Source organism: Pipistrellus kuhlii, unplaced genomic scaffold (assembly GCF_014108245.1).
Source record: "Pipistrellus kuhlii isolate mPipKuh1 unplaced genomic scaffold, mPipKuh1.p scaffold_m20_p_12, whole genome shotgun sequence".
In the NCBI taxonomy this organism is placed as follows: Eukaryota; Metazoa; Chordata; class Mammalia; order Chiroptera; family Vespertilionidae; genus Pipistrellus; species Pipistrellus kuhlii.
In genome coordinates, this window is record NW_023425427.1 from 1,908,728 (window position 1) to 1,928,059 (window position 19,332).

The 19,332-nt window shown below is 47.1% G+C and overlaps 1 protein-coding gene across 3 annotated transcripts in view; it reads right to left on the reverse strand.

Annotated features, from left to right (window-relative positions):
- The window catches only part of ASTN2 (astrotactin 2), a 700,161-nt gene that overhangs the window by 441,146 nt on the left and 239,683 nt on the right, over positions 1–19,332 (reverse strand). For all 3 annotated transcript variants that reach the window (XM_045579858.1, XM_036432815.2, XM_036432814.2), the window contains one exon: positions 14,302–14,412. In XM_045579858.1, coding sequence (XP_045435814.1) covers positions 14,302–14,412 — 111 coding nt within the window. The remainder of the gene's footprint in view (positions 1–14,301; positions 14,413–19,332) is intronic.

The following is a 19,332-nucleotide window of genomic DNA, read 5'->3' on the forward strand; positions in this document are numbered from 1 at the left end:
GAACAGGAAGACAACACAATGAAGGTGTGAGAACCATGGAACCAATGAACTTGAAATCTGTTTTAATGTCCTCTTCCCCCCAGTGAAGTGTACATTTCCAAGGCTATGAACTAGACTTGATTCATATTATGTCTCTCCAGCACCTACCATGGGGAAAAACATGTATTCCACACCCAATGCATGAATGATGAACACAGGGCTGATGGATGCATGAATGGACAAACTGAATCTTCTCTAAAAGGAGTAAAAATTATGTCTACAACCACTAAGGGGCGCTCCTTGGGTAACTCTAGCATTAGACCCTGGGAGAGCAGATGGAGCAGAGTTTCTCTCTACCAAACACCTCCTCAAAACCTAGAAGGCAAGAGCAATTTGAAACTGGAGAGATCCTTCCAGACATGACCAGGTGAGGCTGAGAATGGAACCAAGCCTGCCCTGGTGGATTAGAGACTACAGTGAAAGTCAGAAGCATTGAACTTGTCTGTGGGACTGGTTAGCTCTGTGGCCTGGGGAACTCACTTTTCAGCAAAGGGCAACAGTTCATTCCATTTATGCAAGCAAGCCTGGGCGGTGGCCTTTGTTATCACCGCTCCTCCCCTGCCAGGATGAATGAGCAATAAAACATTCTGATATATTAGGGGGAATGCAAAGAGTCAGGTTATCTCAGCTTCTTATTCTAAACTAGAGGCCTGGTGCATGAAATTCGTGCATGGGAGGGAGTATCCCCTCAGCCCAGCCTGCACCCTCTCACAATCTGTGACCACTGGCTCCTAACTGCTCACCTGCCTGCCTGCCCTGGTTACCAGTTCTCTAGAAGGAAGCACACACCAGACTAGCCATGCTTTTCAAAAGAAGACAAAGACTCGGCAAAGAAAGAGCTATAAGTAACATGCCATGGTGACACTTTGTCTAGAGCGATCAGCCTCAAAAAGGTGGTGGCATGAATCCCAACCAGACCTGGAAGGACCGTCAGGTTTCACTACAGAGAGTGACCAGACTCTAGCAGGTGACAATGTGCAGGGCGCGCCTGTAGGTATCTGAGCAGAAGAGGGAACGAAAGTCAACTTGAGAGAGGCAGGTCTGGCGCATATTAACTGCAGGGAACAGCAGCAGGAACAGAAGAGGCAGCAAAGGCAGGTGGAAATGGCGGCAGCTATCAGGTGGCAGCTGCCCTGAGACACCAGAGTCCAGAACTGTGCTGAGGGCTATGGACACAATGTCTCATAGAGCTCTAAGCAATTCCACTTACACATCCGCATGCATGCATATATGTATACACATATGAAATCATGTGCATGCATGTGTATATCTAGCAATAGGTTATGTTTATTTCCACCTCATAAGTGAAGAACATGAAACATAGAGGGCTTAAGTTATGTGTCCAAGGCAAGTACACAGTGAAGCCAGAATCCACACTCAGGTCTGTCCCTCTCCATGGCAGTGTTTCTAAATGCTGCACCACAGCTCATCACATGTCAGGCTAAGAGAGGAAGGGTTTATCACAAAAGACTGAGGGAGCCATGCAAGGTGTCTGCGGAAGGAAGAGAGCCCAGCGGACTCTTTCACAAGATGACTAGTGTCCTTTGTACCGCATCAGCTACGGGCGAGTCCTGCTCTCCTAGGCCCGAGGAAGCCCCTGTTGGGTGAGTGGGGCAGACAGAGTCCTCCTGCAGCAGTCCCAGGTCTCCCATACTGGCCCAGCCCCTCTGGGCAAGCTCCCATCTCCCCTGGGCCCAGGAATGATTCATCAGAGCAGCCTCAGCGCCTGGGCCGGCCCAGCAGCCTGCGATCCAAGGCTGGCAGCCAGGCTGGGGTTTTTAATTAGCTGAGAGAGGAAGAGTCAAGCCCTCTCCCAGGGATAGAAGGGGAGACAGCCAGCAGGCTCATAAATCCACAGGCCAGAGAGGGCCTGGAGAGGGGGAAGGGCCAGGCAGGATTTTTTCTTCTTTTCTTTTTTCTTTTTCATGGTCTCCCTTGCCTTCTGGTCCAGGAGCTAAGATAGTAATCTATACCACCTTTTACACAGGAATTCTCTCCCCTCCCTCCCTCTCCCAGATGCCCCAATTTCCAGCCTAGCTATGCGACCGAAAGTTGGGGAACCTCATTTCCAGTGTCACCTCCGCTACCATGTTAAGATGCAATTTGAGACAAAATTACAAAACAAAAGCTGGCAGGCTTTGGAGTTAAGAGTTCAATTTTCTATGGTCCTTACTAAACCTGTGGCTTGGGCAAGCTGCTTCCCTCTCTGTGCCTCAGTTTCCTCATCTGTCAAGTCAGGATAAGACCTTGTGTTGCAAGGATTAAACAAGAGAGCCCACATGAAGCGCCTGCCCCATAATGGCTGCTCAGAGTACATCAGCTGTTTTTAAACTTCTTTCCTCCCTCTGGGCCTTAGTTTCCCCATGTGTAAAATGCAAAGCTGTGCTACATGACTTACAAGAGCTGATTTCCTCTGGGTATTTTAAGCTGAATATAAGAAGATGGGTGTGGGGAGAAACAATAATATTTCTACATCCAAATCTGAGGGTTGGGGCGGGGGGAATCACTGAGGAAGAAGGTTGCAAATTTGCTTTTCACAGGGGTCCAGAAGGCAGGACTGGAGCTAAACTTGGGTAAAAATCTTCAGGGATGCACACTGCACGCCAGTGTAAGCAAGGCGATTCTGAGAGTCAGAGCTATTGGCTGCCTAGGTGGTAAATGAGCCCCCCTTTGCTGGAGAAAAGTTTGGACCATGCTCTGGGGCAGATGCTTTGAAAGAAACTTAAACATTGGATGGGATACCTGAGTGTTTCCTTTAACCTGTTAACCTGGGAGTTCCCTTTTTAATGATGCAACCTGTAACGGGCACGTACTCTTTCACTAGCACGTGTCAGCACGTCATGCCCGGAGGACGTAATTTCATATTATTTTTTTTATTTATACTTAATGAAAATAAGTGAAATATATATATATATTTTCGTTTATTTATACATATAAAGCACAAAGGAAAATACAAAATTACAAAAAAAAATAGAAAAGAATACCGACAAAAAAAATGGACACGTCGAATTAAAAAATTATAAATTTTACAAACAATGATAAAGATTACAAAAAATAGCCGAAACCAGTTTGGCTCAGTGGATAGAGCGTTGGCCTTCAGACCTAAAGGTCCCGGGTTTGATTCCGGTCAAGGGCATGTACCTTGGTTGCCGGCACATCCCCAGTGGGGCCTGTGCAAGAGGCAGCTGATCGATGTTTCTCTCTCATCTCATCGATATTTCTAACTCTCTATCCGTCCCCTTTCCTTCCTCTCTGTAAAAAATCAATAAAATATTAAAAAGATTACAAAAAATATATAACGTCCTTCTCGGGGGGCAACATATATTTCAAGGACATATTCATACGTCCTACCCGTTCCCGATATTGTTTACGTTTGACGTATTTATAGGTCCCGCTCAGTTAACAGGTTAAGGATCTTAAGTGCTGAAAATATCATGGCATAATGCTCAGGGGTCTCAATCACTTACTAAATAGTTTCTCACACCCTAGAAGTAGGGCCATTACCAGCCCTAAGTCACAGACTGGAAACTCAGGATGCAGTTGAATGCTCAAGGCTGTAACCAGACAGGAGCAGGCAGGGCAAGGACAGGAGCCCCGGTGACTAACTCTTAAGTCCTTTTCTTTGTTACACAGCGGACCTCCCACCTCTGATTCCACACCTGGTGGCAGAGCCTCAGCCTGACTCATACTGATTGCAGCTGTCCTCTCCCCCGACCCCCCCAGCCCTCCTCTGTCCCTCACCTGCTCCCCCACATTTATTTAAGCTGGGCTGCCTGGTAACAAGCTGCTGGGCTCCTTACCATGCGCAAGGCGACAGCAGGACGATTAGTGAAATTTGTTACCCATGCGTCTCTGAACAAAATTAAATTAAAAGTGCAGCTTCGCTGTCAAGATAAGGGCCAAGCTGCTGAGATAATTTTTCATCCTCAAACACTCAATTACCCAGTGAGGCTGGATCAGATACAATCAAAGGGGAGAAAAAGAAGAAAGAGAAAGGAGAGAGAGATTAAAAAAAATAAAGGAAACGAGAGAGAGAGAGAGAGAGAGAGAGAGAGAGAGAGAGAGAGAGAGAGAGAGAGAAAGAGAGACAAAAGAGGACTTCCAGAAACAGATGTTAAAGAGGCTGTTGCTATGGTGATGGGGCTGGACCACAGGAGGTAGGTAGGTGGGTGTGGCCTGTGTCTTTATCTATAATAATAATTTAAAAAAAACAAACACAAAACACAAACCACAAAACCCGATGCTCTTCCTCCCCACTGCTCCTGTCCTGGCCCAGATGGTGTCATTCTTCACCTGAATTATTACATCAGTCTCACAACTGGTCTCCCTCACCCCATCCTGTCCGCCTCCATCCAGGCTTCAATGAAAGCTTGAATGACCTTTCTATCAAAGAAATCTGAAAGCATCCCTTCTTTTCTGAAACCCTTCGGTGGCTTCTCATTGTCATCATGACAGAGTCCAAATCACTTAGCTAGTGTCACCTCTGGCTCTCTGCTCCTCAGATTTTATGTTTCAATGAAATGAACTAGACATTTCTGTCCCTCCCTCCCTACCTCCATCCATCTCTCACTTTCTCCATCAATAGGAATAATTTGAGGTCCCACAATATGCCAGACATTGTGCTTGGTCTCACTCTATTCATAGTCCCCCCTGACTCTGAAAAGATCTTCCCATTTCCTTCCCCTCAGCAATCCCACCTTGTTCTTCAAAGCTCAGCCTACATATTTCCCGGGCCACCGTGCCTACTACTGTTCCATCAAGCTGGTCAAGTGCTCTTCCTTTGTGCCCACAAGGAATATTCTACCACCCCTAGCACAGCCCTTTGCACCCTCTACTGTAGTTGCCCATCAGACTGTCTTCTCCTACCACATTGTGGGACCCTCCAGGGCACAGCTGTGCTTCAGGTACGTCTGCATTCCCAGGGCCCCCACAGCAGGCTTCCAGGCAGAGTCCTGTGAACTGAAATTGCCTTGGATGGAAAGGGTGGGGCACCTGCTGAGCCCCCTCTTCTCCTGCCTCCAGTTCTCCACCACGATTTCGTTAGGCACCAGTTTCACAGTTCTCCTCCTCTGGAGTGCCATCCGTGATTGATGACCCTACATATCCCAAGACCTGCACTCCAAACTGCCTAAGCAATTAGCACACGGCGTATACTACATTATCTTACTGTTGTGTGTGTTTTTAAAGTACCTTGCAATTAGAATCACAGAATTGCAGAGCCAAGAAGGACACTGTAGAATTATAATCTAGTTCACTGGAAAGGCTACCGAATTTGATTGCTCTGGCATTCTCCATTATTTCCTACTCCCTCTACCAGCTTGAAAATGCCTTGAGGGGAGGGAACACGGGTCTTATCCATCTTGTGTATTTTCCTAAGGCAGCAATGCTCACCCATGGCTGTACCTGGAGAGCTTATAAAAAAAGAAGATGCCCAGGCTCTACCCCAAGCTTGTTAAATCAAACTATGCGTTGAGGTCCAAGGGTAGGCATTTATTAAGCCCAAGCTTGTTTACTAGGTATATACGGTTGGGGACCACCCTAAAAGGGAAAAGTAACCTTTACTCAAAACATGATTCAAAGACCAAGTATAATAAGGTAATTTTCCTGGTTCAGGATCCTTTACACCTCGATATTTAGTTTTGATTCTTTCTCATCCTTTCTTCCCCCTGCCTCCCCATGTTAGGTAAAGATAAAATACATTCATGCCTTCAGAGATCCCAAAACCAACACAATGGTTTGAATGTATAATGGATGGATAATGTTTTTCAAGAACTCAAATCAATTTAAAGACATACTACCTCTTTAAGGTAACCTGACTTAGCTACTGAGACACAGTCTCCCTGTGTAAATAGTGAAGTTTTAGGACTGGATGTTACTGTTTATTCATCACTTACTGCCTCCCAAGACCTGTGCTAAATGCTGTACTTATTTTATTTCAACCTCAAAACCACTCTTAGGAGAAGGAACTATCAGTATATCTCTACACAACGGAGGAAAGCAGAGGCCAGTAGGTTAGAGTAATCCTCCCCAGATTACTCTGCCCAGACTCCTAACTAGCTGTGTTTGGCTTCAAAGACCATAAAGACTGGACCCTGGGTTACCTCCAGTAAACCCACCCACCTCAAATCCATTTTGGGAATAGGCAGAGTGTTGATGACAGACAGAAGGATAAATAAATGTACTCATCTATAACTATCATGATCTGCCCACGTATGCTGTTTAAATAAATTGCTCTGTTTGTCCTCAGAAGTACTCATTGTGGTATTTAAGTTCAACCCTTCTTAAAAAAAACCATTCTTCACAGTTATTTGGCTGCATAATATTCCATCGGATTTGTGCACTGTAATTTACTTAAGTCACTCTCCTATTATTGTACATTTAGGCTCATTCTAATTTTCCCAGTGAATCTGCTTATGTATAATGACTATCATCAGGTTTAGAAATGGTTAGTGTATAGAAAAAAATATGGTTGTGACATAACAAAGTACAAATGTGAGTGTTGCTTACAGTTGTATTGATGGGAAAGTGTATGTAAATGAGGGTGGGGAAAATCAATGAACTTTTTGGTCTAGAAGGTTCTTGTTTGCTTCTTTTTTTTTCTTTTTTATTCTAGTAGTATTATTGCATCATTTTACTTGGGTGAAAACAATACGCAAAATGGTGGAAACCCTTCAGTTCCCTGGACGGCCTGAGAGTGGAGAGATGAGCTTAGCAGTCATTGGTCTGAACTTCTTCACAGACAATGATGAGAGAAGCTTAGTTGTAAAGGTTGGATCCATGTCTTGTTCACCTGATTCCTAGAGGCCACTGTTCCTGGTATCTACAATGTGCGCCCAATGACTAAAAACACCCATTGCAGAGGTGGAAGCAGCCTTGCATGCGTTTTTTTTTTGTTTGTTTGTTTGTTTTTGTTTGTTTTTTGTTTTTTCCCAAACACTGTGTCCCGAATGAATGGATGGAGAGCCAAAGAAGCCTGCCCAAGGCTCCCTGGCACTGGACTGCAAGAGCCACAGTTGGCCCCATGTTTTCTAAAATCTGCTCTATTTAGAGGAGGAAGATGGTCAGCAAATTTGCTCAATGGGAGCCACGAGGGAGAAGTTCTTCACCAGAGTCCAACTCAGTGACTCTGGGCCCTGCAGAGGGTCATGCCTGTGGCGTTAGCAACACAGCTTTCCTGAATCCCTACATCCTGCAGCCCCTTAGCTGGTCCCACGACAAAGGCTGCTGAGCGGTGGTGTCTGCTTCCGTCCCTGGAGAGCCGGGTGGTTTGACTGCACCCAAGATGTTGAGAGAAGGACATTGGCAACCTAGAACCCATGACACTTTCAGCCTTTGCATTACCCTCTCTTTAGAATAATCTCTTCTTCTCACATTTTTATTTACCTCCCTGTGGGAGACCACATTTTAAAATGATTCCCAAGAGCCCCATCTACCTCCCCAATGCTGTATAGTATGCCTCTCCTCATGAATATGGGTGGGGGTATAATACAATACGGACTATCACTCTGTGGTTAAGGTATGTTCTATGACTGCGGTGAAGGGATTTTCTAGGTATAATTACAGACCCACATCAGTTGACTGTGAGTTTAACGTACGTGAATGTATCTGGATAGGTTTGGCCAGACCCAGAGAGCTCTCCAAAGAGCCTGGGGTTTTGCTGAAAAAGTCAAAGTGTAGCAGATGCTCTTCTGCTGGCCTCGGAGAAGCAGGGGCCATGCTGTGACCTACCTGGGGAGGGTCCATGAGCCAGGGCCTGAGAGGCCTGCAGGAGGTGGGTGTGGTCCTGGCTGACAGCAGCAAGAACCAGGCACGCCCTTCACTCAGCTACAAGAAATGAGTCCCATCAATGACCCCGTCCATGCCTTTGGAAGAGGGACTCAAACCTCATCTAAGATGAAGCTTCCCAGTGACTCCTAAGGAAACATATTTGAGACGCGGACAGTCGCAATCTCTCAGTGTAGTGAAAAGGGGGAGAAATCCTGCCGAGCCTCCTTGAAAAACAAGAAGGCAAGAAAGACGGATTATTCCTTCTCGCTAGTGTAAGCAACTAAAAACGACATGTTTGCTTTATCGCCTTTGGTCTCCCATTTGATTCCTGACAGCTGTCTCCCTCCCTTCCATGCCCGGCTGTCAGGTGCAGAGCCGGATTCAGAGCTGGTTTCTTCACAAAGGCGGGAGAGGGTGGAGAACAATGGAAGCAGCGTGTTGGAAGCCGCACAGGCCTGGGAGGGGGTTTTTGAAGTTGTCTGGCTCCCTCACTGCCTTCAAGGAACCCTCATTTGCTCAGACTGCTTGATGTTTCTGCAAGTTGGGGAGAGAGAGTCTGGAAGGGACCTTTAAGAGAAAAAGAAAAAAAAAAAAAGAAAAGAAAGAAAAAAACCCACAACAACAAAAGCCAATGTCTGTTTCCTCTGAGGTTTGAAAGGGAGAAAAGAAACATCAGACAGAAGTGGTTTGGGTGGTTTTTTTTTTAGCCCAATACAATTTATGAATACATAATTTTCTCTTCTCTAATATCTCCTTAAATAGGGCCAAATGCAGGCAAAGATCAAAGCTGGGTTTCTGCCTTTTTTCAGTTCTTTCTGCAAGAGGAATCCAAATTCCAGCTTGAGGGAAACCAGAATCTCTCCCAAAAGCTACTGGAACCTTCGAGAGGAACGCATCCCCCTACCGCAAATCACCAAAAGCTAATGCCCAAGGCAAGAGTTCTGGTAAAGAGCGAAGGAGTGGAAATCTATGTCTTCAGTGTGTGCTTCTCTGAGCAGCGGGTCCCAGTGGCCTGACCTACAGCCGGGCGGGCAGAGGAGCCTGCAGGCGCACCTGTGAAAGAGCCATCCTTAGGATGGCGGAAGAAAAAGCCATTCCACAATGCCCGAGAGGCCCACCCACCAAGTTCATATACTTAGAGAAAGTGAGAATGTCTACTTTTTTTTTTTACACCTTCCTACAAGCAAGACCGTTGTGCAGGCCAGCACCTTGGGAAAGGTCCATGGAGCCATGTCTGGCCCAGGATAACTTAGCGGGTTACCACTTAGTGAACAGCGATCGCATGGCAGGCACACCTCCTACACATGTCCTCAGCGTACATTGTCTTCTTTACCCTTCTCAGTGAGACTGAGGAGGAGTAGCAGGACTAATGCCAGGACATGTCCTCCTTTACCCAGGAGAATCAGGCTCAGAGAAGGCAGATGTCTCCTCCTAAGCCGGTGGTCGGCAAACTCATTAGTCCACAGAGCCAAATATCAACAGTACGACGATTGAAATTTCTTTGGAGAGCCAATTTTTTTAAACTTAAACTTCTTCTAATGCCACTTCTTCAACATAGACTCGCTCAGGCCGTGGTATTTTGTGGAAGAGCCCACTCAAGGGGCCAAAGAGTCACACGTGGCTCATGAGCCGCAGTTTACAGACCACGGTCTTAAGCCACACGACTTGGAAATAGCAAAGCAAAGATGGGGACCTCTGTCTGCTGCAGATTCTGAAGCCTGTAAGCAACCTAGAAGGACCCCAGATTACCTAAGGTTGTAGCGTGAAAGTAAGTTCAAACTTACAGTAAAGCTTCAGGAATAAGAGGCGTTCAGAGAACATCCATGCCTAGTTCGTTGCCCAGATTCACCTACTGTGAACAGGAAAGGAAACAGTGTAACCTTGGGCAATATGCTTCCCTTCTCTGAGCCCTGGTTTCCTTGTGCGTGAAATAAAAAACCGAATGGACCATCTATCCCTGGACTGCAAACACCTTTCAGTCTGACTAGAAGTGATGGATGGAGAGGCTCCTGCCTACTTCTCCAGCCAGCCTGCCATCACTCCTGAAACCACAGATGTGAACCTGTTCAGTTTCTGGCATCCGGTCCCCCCTGGCCCATGAATGCAGCTCTGTTCACACCCGTGGCAGGTGCTGCTCTGCCAGGGCCCAGCCTTCACCCCTTAGCGGCCCCCACCCCACTTCCTTGGAGTCCCCGCTCCGTCTCTGCATTCTCAGCTTATATTTCAGAACAGACTCCTACCCTCCATCCCCAAAGGACTCCTTTGCTGAAGATGCAGCTTGAACATTCCCTCACCTGTTCTTTTCCTCCTAAACAGGATTCATTTGTGTGTGCATGCATGCGTGCGTGTGTGTGTGCACGTGTTTTGTCAGGGGAGGATCAAAAAGAAAAAAAATGTACACATCCATACAAAGGAGCACGACATTTTGTTTATGATTCAATAGTTCTTATCATGATGGAAAAATCTCAGCTTAAGAAACGCCAAATTAAAGCAAGCACCTAAAACAAATAAGCTAAGCAAGGAACATTCATGCCCTGCTGATGAATAATAATCAGCAAGGCTTAGAGGAAAGTACATAGGATTAGGAACCAGAAAACCTGGGTTTCTAGAACTGGTAAAGCAGCCAGTGGCTGGAAAGAATGAGGACCAGAGAGGGCAGGAGCTAGCCTAAGGCCACACAGCCGCCTGCAGAGCTGGGCCAGGAGGCCCCTGCTGGTGCCTGCACTAATGGATTCACCCAGCAGTTGTGTCTGCTCTGCCTCTGTTCAACATGCTATCTGCACTTTTCATGGGGACCTTCAATTATGCTCTATCCCAGTGGTCGGCCAACTCATTAGTCAACAGAGCAAAATATCAACAGTACAACGATTGAAATTTCTTTTGAGAGCCCAATTTTTTAAACTTAAGCTTCTTCTAATGCCACTTCTTCAAAATAGACTCACCCCAGGCCGTGGTATTTTGTGGAAGAGCCACACTCAAGGGGTCAAAGAGCCTCAGTTTGCCGACCACTGCCCTATCCCATCCTTTTCAGCATCGCTACCTGTGTTAGCTTCCCCGGACCCCTTTCCCACAATGCCCCACATCATGCTTAGAAGGCATTTATTCCATAAGTCTAGGTTAGACCAGAATGAGCTTCAGACTTGATAACATGAGGCATAAATATCCTTGTTTGACAGAGAGAAAAGCTCAGGCTCCAAGGAGACATGTTTGCCAAGGGTCCCTGGGTGAGCCAGGGTTGGGCTATAGACTTCAATACGCACTGCCTCACCTTGGGCCCAGTGCCTTTGGCTGTGTGGCATGTCACCTTTGGTTAAGAAAGGGTGAAACTCTGCCCACTGGGCACCTACAATCATTGGCTGCTTTTGTAGGATACCATGAGAACTGGCAAACCCAAGCAAGTGATGGGCTAAATGGTTATTTATTTCTGCTTGACAAACAGACCTCTTTAGGCAGTGTGCCAGGAGAGAACATTTGGGAGGCTCTGGCAGGACAGTGCTGGGGAGGAGGCCTGAGTGGGAGGAATAAACCGCGCTGGGGTGACAGGCAGGCCGGACCCTCAGGTCTGTAAGTAGTAAGAAGTTCACATTCCACCTTCTAAGCAGAGAGGCGACGGGATCCCTACTTACATGTTACTGCGTTGGAAGACAGTGACGTGAGGCCCTTGAGAAGGTGACTAGCAGTTTTTAAGCAGAGAATGTAGGTGACAGGGGCTAGGACGGCTATAATGGGAAAAGGAATAACTTATTGCTGAGACTTATAGTTACAAAGGAGATGCCTGTGTTCCCATTTAACCCTCAGAGTTACCTGAGAGGGATGCACTGCCACCCCATTTCAAAGACAAGAATACTGAGACCATTGGCTCACGTATGTGGGTGGACAGCGACAGGGCCCTACCTGCCCAGGTCATGTTCCAGCTTCAACTCTTCTGGGAAGCCCCCACATCTCTCTCTTCCCTCTCAAAGCTGGGACAGTGACAAACACCCAGATAGCATTTGGTTATACTTTTTCTCCCAAAAAATGTATCATAATCTTCCCCAGCACCACTCAGCCCCCTGCAGGGCCCTGGGCAAGAGGGGTACTGAGGATGGAGAGAAAGACGTGGGAGGACCAGAGGTAGAGGGAGAGGGACTGTCACTTTGGACAATACGTGGAGGGCGGAGATGAAATAGGTGGGTCTGCCATTCAGCTGGTAAGAGGGCCAGGAGAAGGTGTGTGTGTGGGGGGATATCCGGGGGGGAAGGGCACACAGCCCCGGCATCCTCGCCATCATGAAAACACAGCCCGGCCTTGGAGTGTACAGAGGCACCGAGGCACTGGGCCAAGTCACTTCCCTCACGTCCTGTGGTTTGCTTTTGCTTTGCTAAGTTTACCTCTGATTTACGAGGGGGAACGCTCAATGATGGATGCATTCCCAATTAGCTATAAATAGCCCAGTCCTGCAGAGGAGACCCACCACCTTGCCCAGCAGAATTCTGGCAGCAGTTTGGGGAGAGGGAGAAGACAGGTCAAGAAGCATCCATCATCAGCTTCTAAATCTCCAATGCCGCAGACACCAGCCAGCCCAGACACGGGGAGGAGGGGGAGGCAAGGCCGCTTCTGCAAATGGTTGCAGAGGCTGCAAAACCCTCCCGGGTGATGTGCCAACCCAGGTACCCCCACGGGGGGACCTTTCAGTGAAAGGCACCGGCAATAGCAAGATATGGAAAACAAGGAGTGACCTGACATTAATAGCGTCTACTTCTTTGGCCCTTGATATATACCAGGCCCTTGATATATAGATACCCTTGATATAGGTTCACAGAGGGCAATCTAACCTTCAGAATTGCAAGGCTGCATACCAATGATTTCTTAATACATCATAACCAAAATCTATCCTCAGGTTTCTGTGAGGCAGTTACGAGACCCATTTCACAAATGAGAAGACTGAGGTAGAGGGGAGGAAGATAACTTGCTTAAGAGCAAAAGGAGCCCAGAGAAGCTGTACCATCTGTGCTCTTGGAGCATCATCACACATGGGTGGGATGCAGGCAGGATCATTTTGTGGGGAAGCCTTTTCCCAAACACAGGCACCTCCCCAGCCACTTCTTGGAGACCAGTGGTTAGCAAACTCATTAGTCAACAGAGCCAAATCTCAACAGTACAAGGATTGAAATCTCTTTTGAGAGCCAAATTTTTTAAACTTAAACTATATAGGTAGATACATTGTTATTAACTGAATTAGGGTACTCCTTAAGCTGGCCTTCGCTAAAAACATCTTCAATCTGGTTGAGGTATGTGGCTCTCAAGCCGCAGTTTGCCTACCACTGTTGGAGAGGCACGAGGGTCACAGGCTGCCATGTGCCTTGATGAGCTGACTTTGTGGTTGCCAGAGGACTCTGCATTTTTTGTGTGTGTTTTTTTTAATAATATATTTTTATTGATTTCAGAGAGGAAATGGGAGAGAGAAAGAAAGAGAGCTAGAGAAACATCAATGATGAGAGAGAATCATTGGTTGGCTGCCTCCTGCACATCTCCTACTGGGTAACAAGTCCACAACCCGGTATATGCCCCTGCCTAGAATCGAACCCAGGACCCCATAGTCTGCAGGCCAACACTCTTATGCACTGGGCCAAACCAGCCAGGACAAGTCCCTGCTTCTTCCCAGGGCCTGCTCCAAGCCCACAGAGCCGCCCTTCCTCACAGGGTTCTCTTCCAGGAATGAGATCTTGAACTTGCTAATTTCTCATCCTTACAAAAACGCTCAGGGGTGAGGAACTATATTCACAGGTAACTGCCTGAAATATGGTCTATTTTCTTTTCAGAGCACATCTTATCCCCAAGAACGATGGACCTCAGCCCTTGGTGGATTTAGCCCCGGCCCAGCTTTTTTATGTTTACTTTGCATGTCCTTGTGAGCAAAAATTATTCGGTGATGCTAGTTTCACCTGCTGGAGGCCCAGCCCAGAGAGTAGCAGGGTGTCAAGATCATGGGGCCCAACTGTCCGTCTGGTCTGGTATCAGAAAAGTAGAATTTCCTGAATAAATGCTGGTTCTGCCCAGTAGCCTCTGTCCATTGTATTGCTGAGTGTGTTTCCATTGGCCCTTTGATGTCTGAGAATCCTACCTTATACCCTCAGCTGGCTCTAAGAACCACCCAGCAGTATGGCTCAGGTGGCCCCGCCCGCAGGGATTTCACCTGCCTTTCAATAACTTTCCTTCTTCCTCTTCCCCTTCCAACTGATTTTCTTAGTTACTTCACTTCCTGCGCTGGCTTTTCTGTAACAGTACAAACTTAAAAAAAAATCACCCCTACATCCTTAGAGGAATGAAGTGGGACAGAAAGAATACAGAGGCTGATGGGAAAGGGGATGGTGATGGCCACTAGTCTAGCCAGTGCCAACTGGGCTGGAACCACCAGGGTGAAGAAGATTCAGGGTCTGTCATTTCACACGAAATCTGCCGCCAGGGTTTTCCTCCTATGACGTGGTCCTGGAACCTCCCCAAGGCCTCCGTTACCTTTGCTGCGGCGGCGGCGGCTGCGGTACTGCTCCGTGTAGAACGTCAGCTGCGTTTCATCGTCTGCCTCGGACCCCGACGTCCCCTTGGTTCTCCCAAAGCTGATGCCCCCTGCAAGGAAGCACATCCATCAGTCACCTAGGCCTGGGCAGCCTGTGAGACCCTCCTCCTTCCCAAGATGGACAACCCCAGGAAACCCAGGGGTGGGCGTGGCTTAGGGAAGGAGTTGGGGTTCTGCCCAGTGCTTGGCAGCCCCAGGGCGGTGTGACCTTGAGGAAGTACAACCCTTTTCTGAGCCCCAGGTTCCTTCTTGCTAAAACAGGGACAACAGCTATTAACCTTGCAGGATTGCCTTAAGGATGAAAGGAGACAGGATGTGTGAAACGCCTGGCCCATGGTGGCTGCTAAATAATTGATAGCTCTATTGGATGCTTAGTGCGATGAGGCTGCCTCTAAGTAAACACTCCAGGCAACTTGATTTCACACACATTCCAGCCAAGTGCTCAGTGTGCCAGGCCCAGAGCCAGACACTGGACATACAGAGACAACCGGTCGTGGCCAACCAGGGGATCACAAGCTAGTCACGGTGACAGGTGCTTTGAACCTATTTCGTGGCTATGCTCTCCACACTTCAAGACCCCAGAATATGGAGGAGAGCAACCGTCACCGCACAGGTGCCTAAGAGACTTTGTGGAGGAAGGGAGATGGAGTCGGGGCTGGAAGGATGAATGAGGCTTTGGTGGAAGGAAATGGAGTTCCAAGGAGAGGTGAGAGCTGGGGCACCCCTGGGAGCGTGGGCAGGTGGCAGCCCCTTCAGATGGAGCACTGACTGGGAAGGACCTGCTAGAGGACACGCTGAAGGACCTGGAGCACTGAGGATGGATGTCTCAGAAGCTTCGGGAACAGGAGAATGAGTTCATGGCTGTGCATACCAGGAAGGGCAGGAGAGAGGCACGCAGGCCTGTGGCTTGCTCCCAATGCCAGTATATGTTTTCCACTTCCCACAGCTCCTGCTGTGAACCCGTGTGATTGTGCTATTGGTAGGAACTCCCTCAGGCTTAGCTATATCCTAGGGATGCCTCCAGCAATCCACATGTCCAAGCACATACATGCCATGCTCCTGGCTACCATGATGCTTCTCCAGTCCCGCTGCCCCATCCCCATCCATCTGACCCTCACCTCCCCTCTTAGCTACCAAGGTACCATTTTCAGGATGGAAACTGAGGCTCAGCGCGGTTGCCTTTACACCAAGCTGTCCAATAAAAATATCATGCAAACCACACATGCGATGTTCAATGTTCTAGTAGCCACATTAACAAGGTAAAAGTAAACATTAGTTTTCAGAATGTATTGTATTAAACCCAATGTACTAAAAACATTGTCCTTTGAACATGGAATTAGTGTAAGTTATGACACTGAAATAGTTTATAGATTTTTGCATAAAAAGTCTTTAAAATCCAGTGTGTATTTTATACATAAGCCCACCTCAGTAGACAATAGCCAGGCGTCAGGCGCCCACTGTGGCATGGAACGCAGGTCTGGCAGCACTTGCACAGCCACTATTCCTGAGCATAATTAAGGACCAGGATCCGGGCACAGGAGAGAGACGAATAAGGCACAGGCCCCACAAAGGTGTTGAATCATTTTTTAATGTGAAGTGGAAGAAAAATGGTGCAGCTCAGATTCCATTAAAAGACAATGGCCATTGCTTCTGCCCTAAGGCACTTAGCCTCTAGCAGGTTTCTGCACTGGCTTCATCCACGGACCCAGGGAGGTCATGCTGGTCTGTGGGAAGGAATCAGGGCACTGAAGTCAGATCTGAGTTCTAATTCTTTATCTCCATTATTAGCGGAGTGAGCTTGGGCAAGGCACCTAATCTCTCTGAATGCATCTTTAAAGAAGAGGGACACTAACTCTCAGCTCACGTGGATATTACGAGGGAAGGTATGAGTACTGCAGGGAAGTAGTTGACACATAGACCACCACAAATAGGGATGGTAAGGCAGATTCATTTATTCGAGGCTTGACCAAATAATAAATATTAGGAGGAAAGAAGCACCGATGGGGGTGACTCCCTGGCCTCCGTGGCATCTTGGGGAGGTGGCAGCCACCCAGGACATCTAGCCTCTGAGTGTCCATATAACCTGACGGGGCCACAGACCAGGTACAGACTGACTTGGAAAGGACTCAGTGGAATGGAAAAGGGCCCCCTCTGCTAGCATTTTAATATGAAATTGTTGACTTTGTGACCTAAAGTATAGCCATTCATTACTCAGGGCTGCTCCCATACTTCCATTTAGGAGCCGAGAGAAAGTGCGAACAGCCAGAGACTGGCAGGAGGACGGAAGAGGAGCCATAAGGTCCCCTGCCCTGTTCCAGGAGTCCCTGGTTCTGCTGGTCCCAAATGAGATGAGGTGGCGCCATGAAGAAGATGGGCCAAGCACAGACCTCAGAGGGATATGCGCTGCTCTGGGGCCTGCCTGCGCAGTATCCCACCCACACTCCACAAGCAGTCTGAGAGGCAGAGATCATCTCAGGTTCACAGAGGGCAATCCAACCTTCAGAATTTCACAGCTGCGTACCAATGATCACATATGTTACAAATGGCATCGCCCTCAAACTTGAACCTAGCTTCTGTCTTATTGACAACCCCCCGCTCTCATGAAAAAGTTAGTCATTAGGGAAATGCAAGTCATAGCCAAAGGAAAGCAACTGCTTCACATCTACCAGGCTGACCATGGTCAACTGCCTGGAACAAGAACAGGTGTCGGAATGGATGTAGAGAGACTGGACCCTCATGTGTTGCTGGTGGGAATGCAAGCTGGTGCAGCCACCATGGAGCATAGTTTGTCAGTTCCTCAAGAAGTTAAACACACAATTATCACATGACCTAGCCATTTGCCTTAGGGCTATTCCCAAAGAATTGAAGACAGGGCATTCCAATACACGAATGTTCACAAAAATACTATTTACAATAGCAAAAAGGTGGGGGGGTGGGGGAGAGGGAAACACCAATGTCCACCCACTGATAAATGGATAACCAAATGTGGAATATCTACAAAAAGGAATATTCGACCCTAAAAAGGGAATGCTGATATGGTATAATGTGGATAAACTTTGCAAACGTTCTGCTAAGTGGGGGGGAAAAAAAAGCCAGATTTAAAAGTTAATTTGTCATACTATTCTGTTTATATAAAATATCCAAAATCAGTAAACTCATAGATATAGAAAGCAGTGGTGGCAGCCAGGGCTGGGCAGAGAGAGAAGACAAATACAAATTGATATTAATGAGTCTTGTGTTTCCTTTGAGTGTAAGGTAGATGTCTGGGTCTACATAGAGGTAATAGTTGCATAAACTTGTGAATCCACAATATGGCAATGAATTATACATTTTAAAATAGTTAATGGGTAATGTTATGTGATGTGAACCTTAGCTCAATAAGTAAAATATTTTTAAAAAAATATAATAGACTATATGTTCTCTTTGTAACAGCACAAGACTGAGCCACACTGAAAGGGACCCAGCTCAGGCACCCTGAGTCTTGAACCCATGCCTCAGAAAGCAGTGGGTGACTCTTTCATTCATCTTGGACCCGATGATTATTTCAAAACAACAATAACAACAACAACAATAATAATAATAATAATAAATTACTCATTTGTTTGTTCATTCATTTAACAATTATCGACTCAGTGTCTATTCATACCAGACCCTGTTCTAGACATTGAGAATAAGGCGGTGAACAGCACTCTAAGACTTCCTGACTTCCTGGAGCTTCCTTTCTGGTGAGGAAGCAATTAAGATACTCCAGGCATGATGCTACGCCCACCACAGGGGAATTCTCTCAATTTTACTGGAAAATAAACGAAGACATTCAGAGGCTCCCAGAGATGACACAAACATCTGGCTGCAAACTAGGAACCTGAGCCCACGTTTGGAGCGAAATCAGGGCACCCAAGCAAGTAGAGAATTATATGATGGGAGAGGCTGGAGCAGGAGCGAGACTGAGCAGTCTTGCCGGGGCCTGGGAAATCAACTCCCTGTTCTCTGAGGCCTACCTTCTCTGCCTGGGCTGTCCTGCTCGGCGCCTCGGCAGGCCCACCGCTACACCCTCCATCGCCCGCACTCTTGCTACCATGATGGATGGTGGTGACATGTTAAATTATTCAGGCTCTGTGTCTTCCTTGAGCTGGTGACAGCAATATTGCATTTTCAGATTGCCCAGGAATGCGCCAGATAGAGAAATATGCAGCTTGGGAATGTAAAAACCCACCTGACCCCCAGCCACCCAGGGAATGCAAATGGTACCAGTTCCAGAAAGAGGACCAAAGCAGCTATAACTTCCAGTCCCTCCTAAACCACACAGGGGATCATCATTCTGAGCTCTGGGGCTACACCTCAGATGTGCGTAGGCATCCACTTCTTGAAAGGCTCTGACCTCAACTGCTACCTGCCATCGGGCACTGCCATATGCTGGGCACAGTGCCAGGCACATTATGCACACGTGACCATATTCTTATTCCTCCAGATGTGGAGACAGAGGCTGAGAGAAGCGAAGACCCATATCTGCAGTCACAGGATCTGAATTCAAACATGGTTTATCTGATCCCTCAGGAAAGATGATCCTGGAGCATTCTGGGGACTCATGTTAAATTTTTTAAACTGATCCTTATGGTTAAAAATTCTTTATGGTAAAATATAATTAAACATGACTATTTAAAACTTCAGGGAAAAAAGTAGAAATGGCCAGAGGCCCACATACAGGGAACTGATTTAAACGATGGCATGTCTCTAAAACAGACTTTCATGACACCATTAAATACAGTGACATAGATCTATACTTATTGACATGCAGTCCTCTCCATGATGCATTGCTGAGTGAAAAAGTGTCCAGGGAAGAATGCCAAGAGAACATTCACGTACACTTACTCATACACAAGCGCAGGTATTTAGTGCGACTTCCACTGTGTGTGTGCAGCAAAAACAAATACAGCATAGTATAAAAAATGGACAGGAGAAATCTAAAAAAT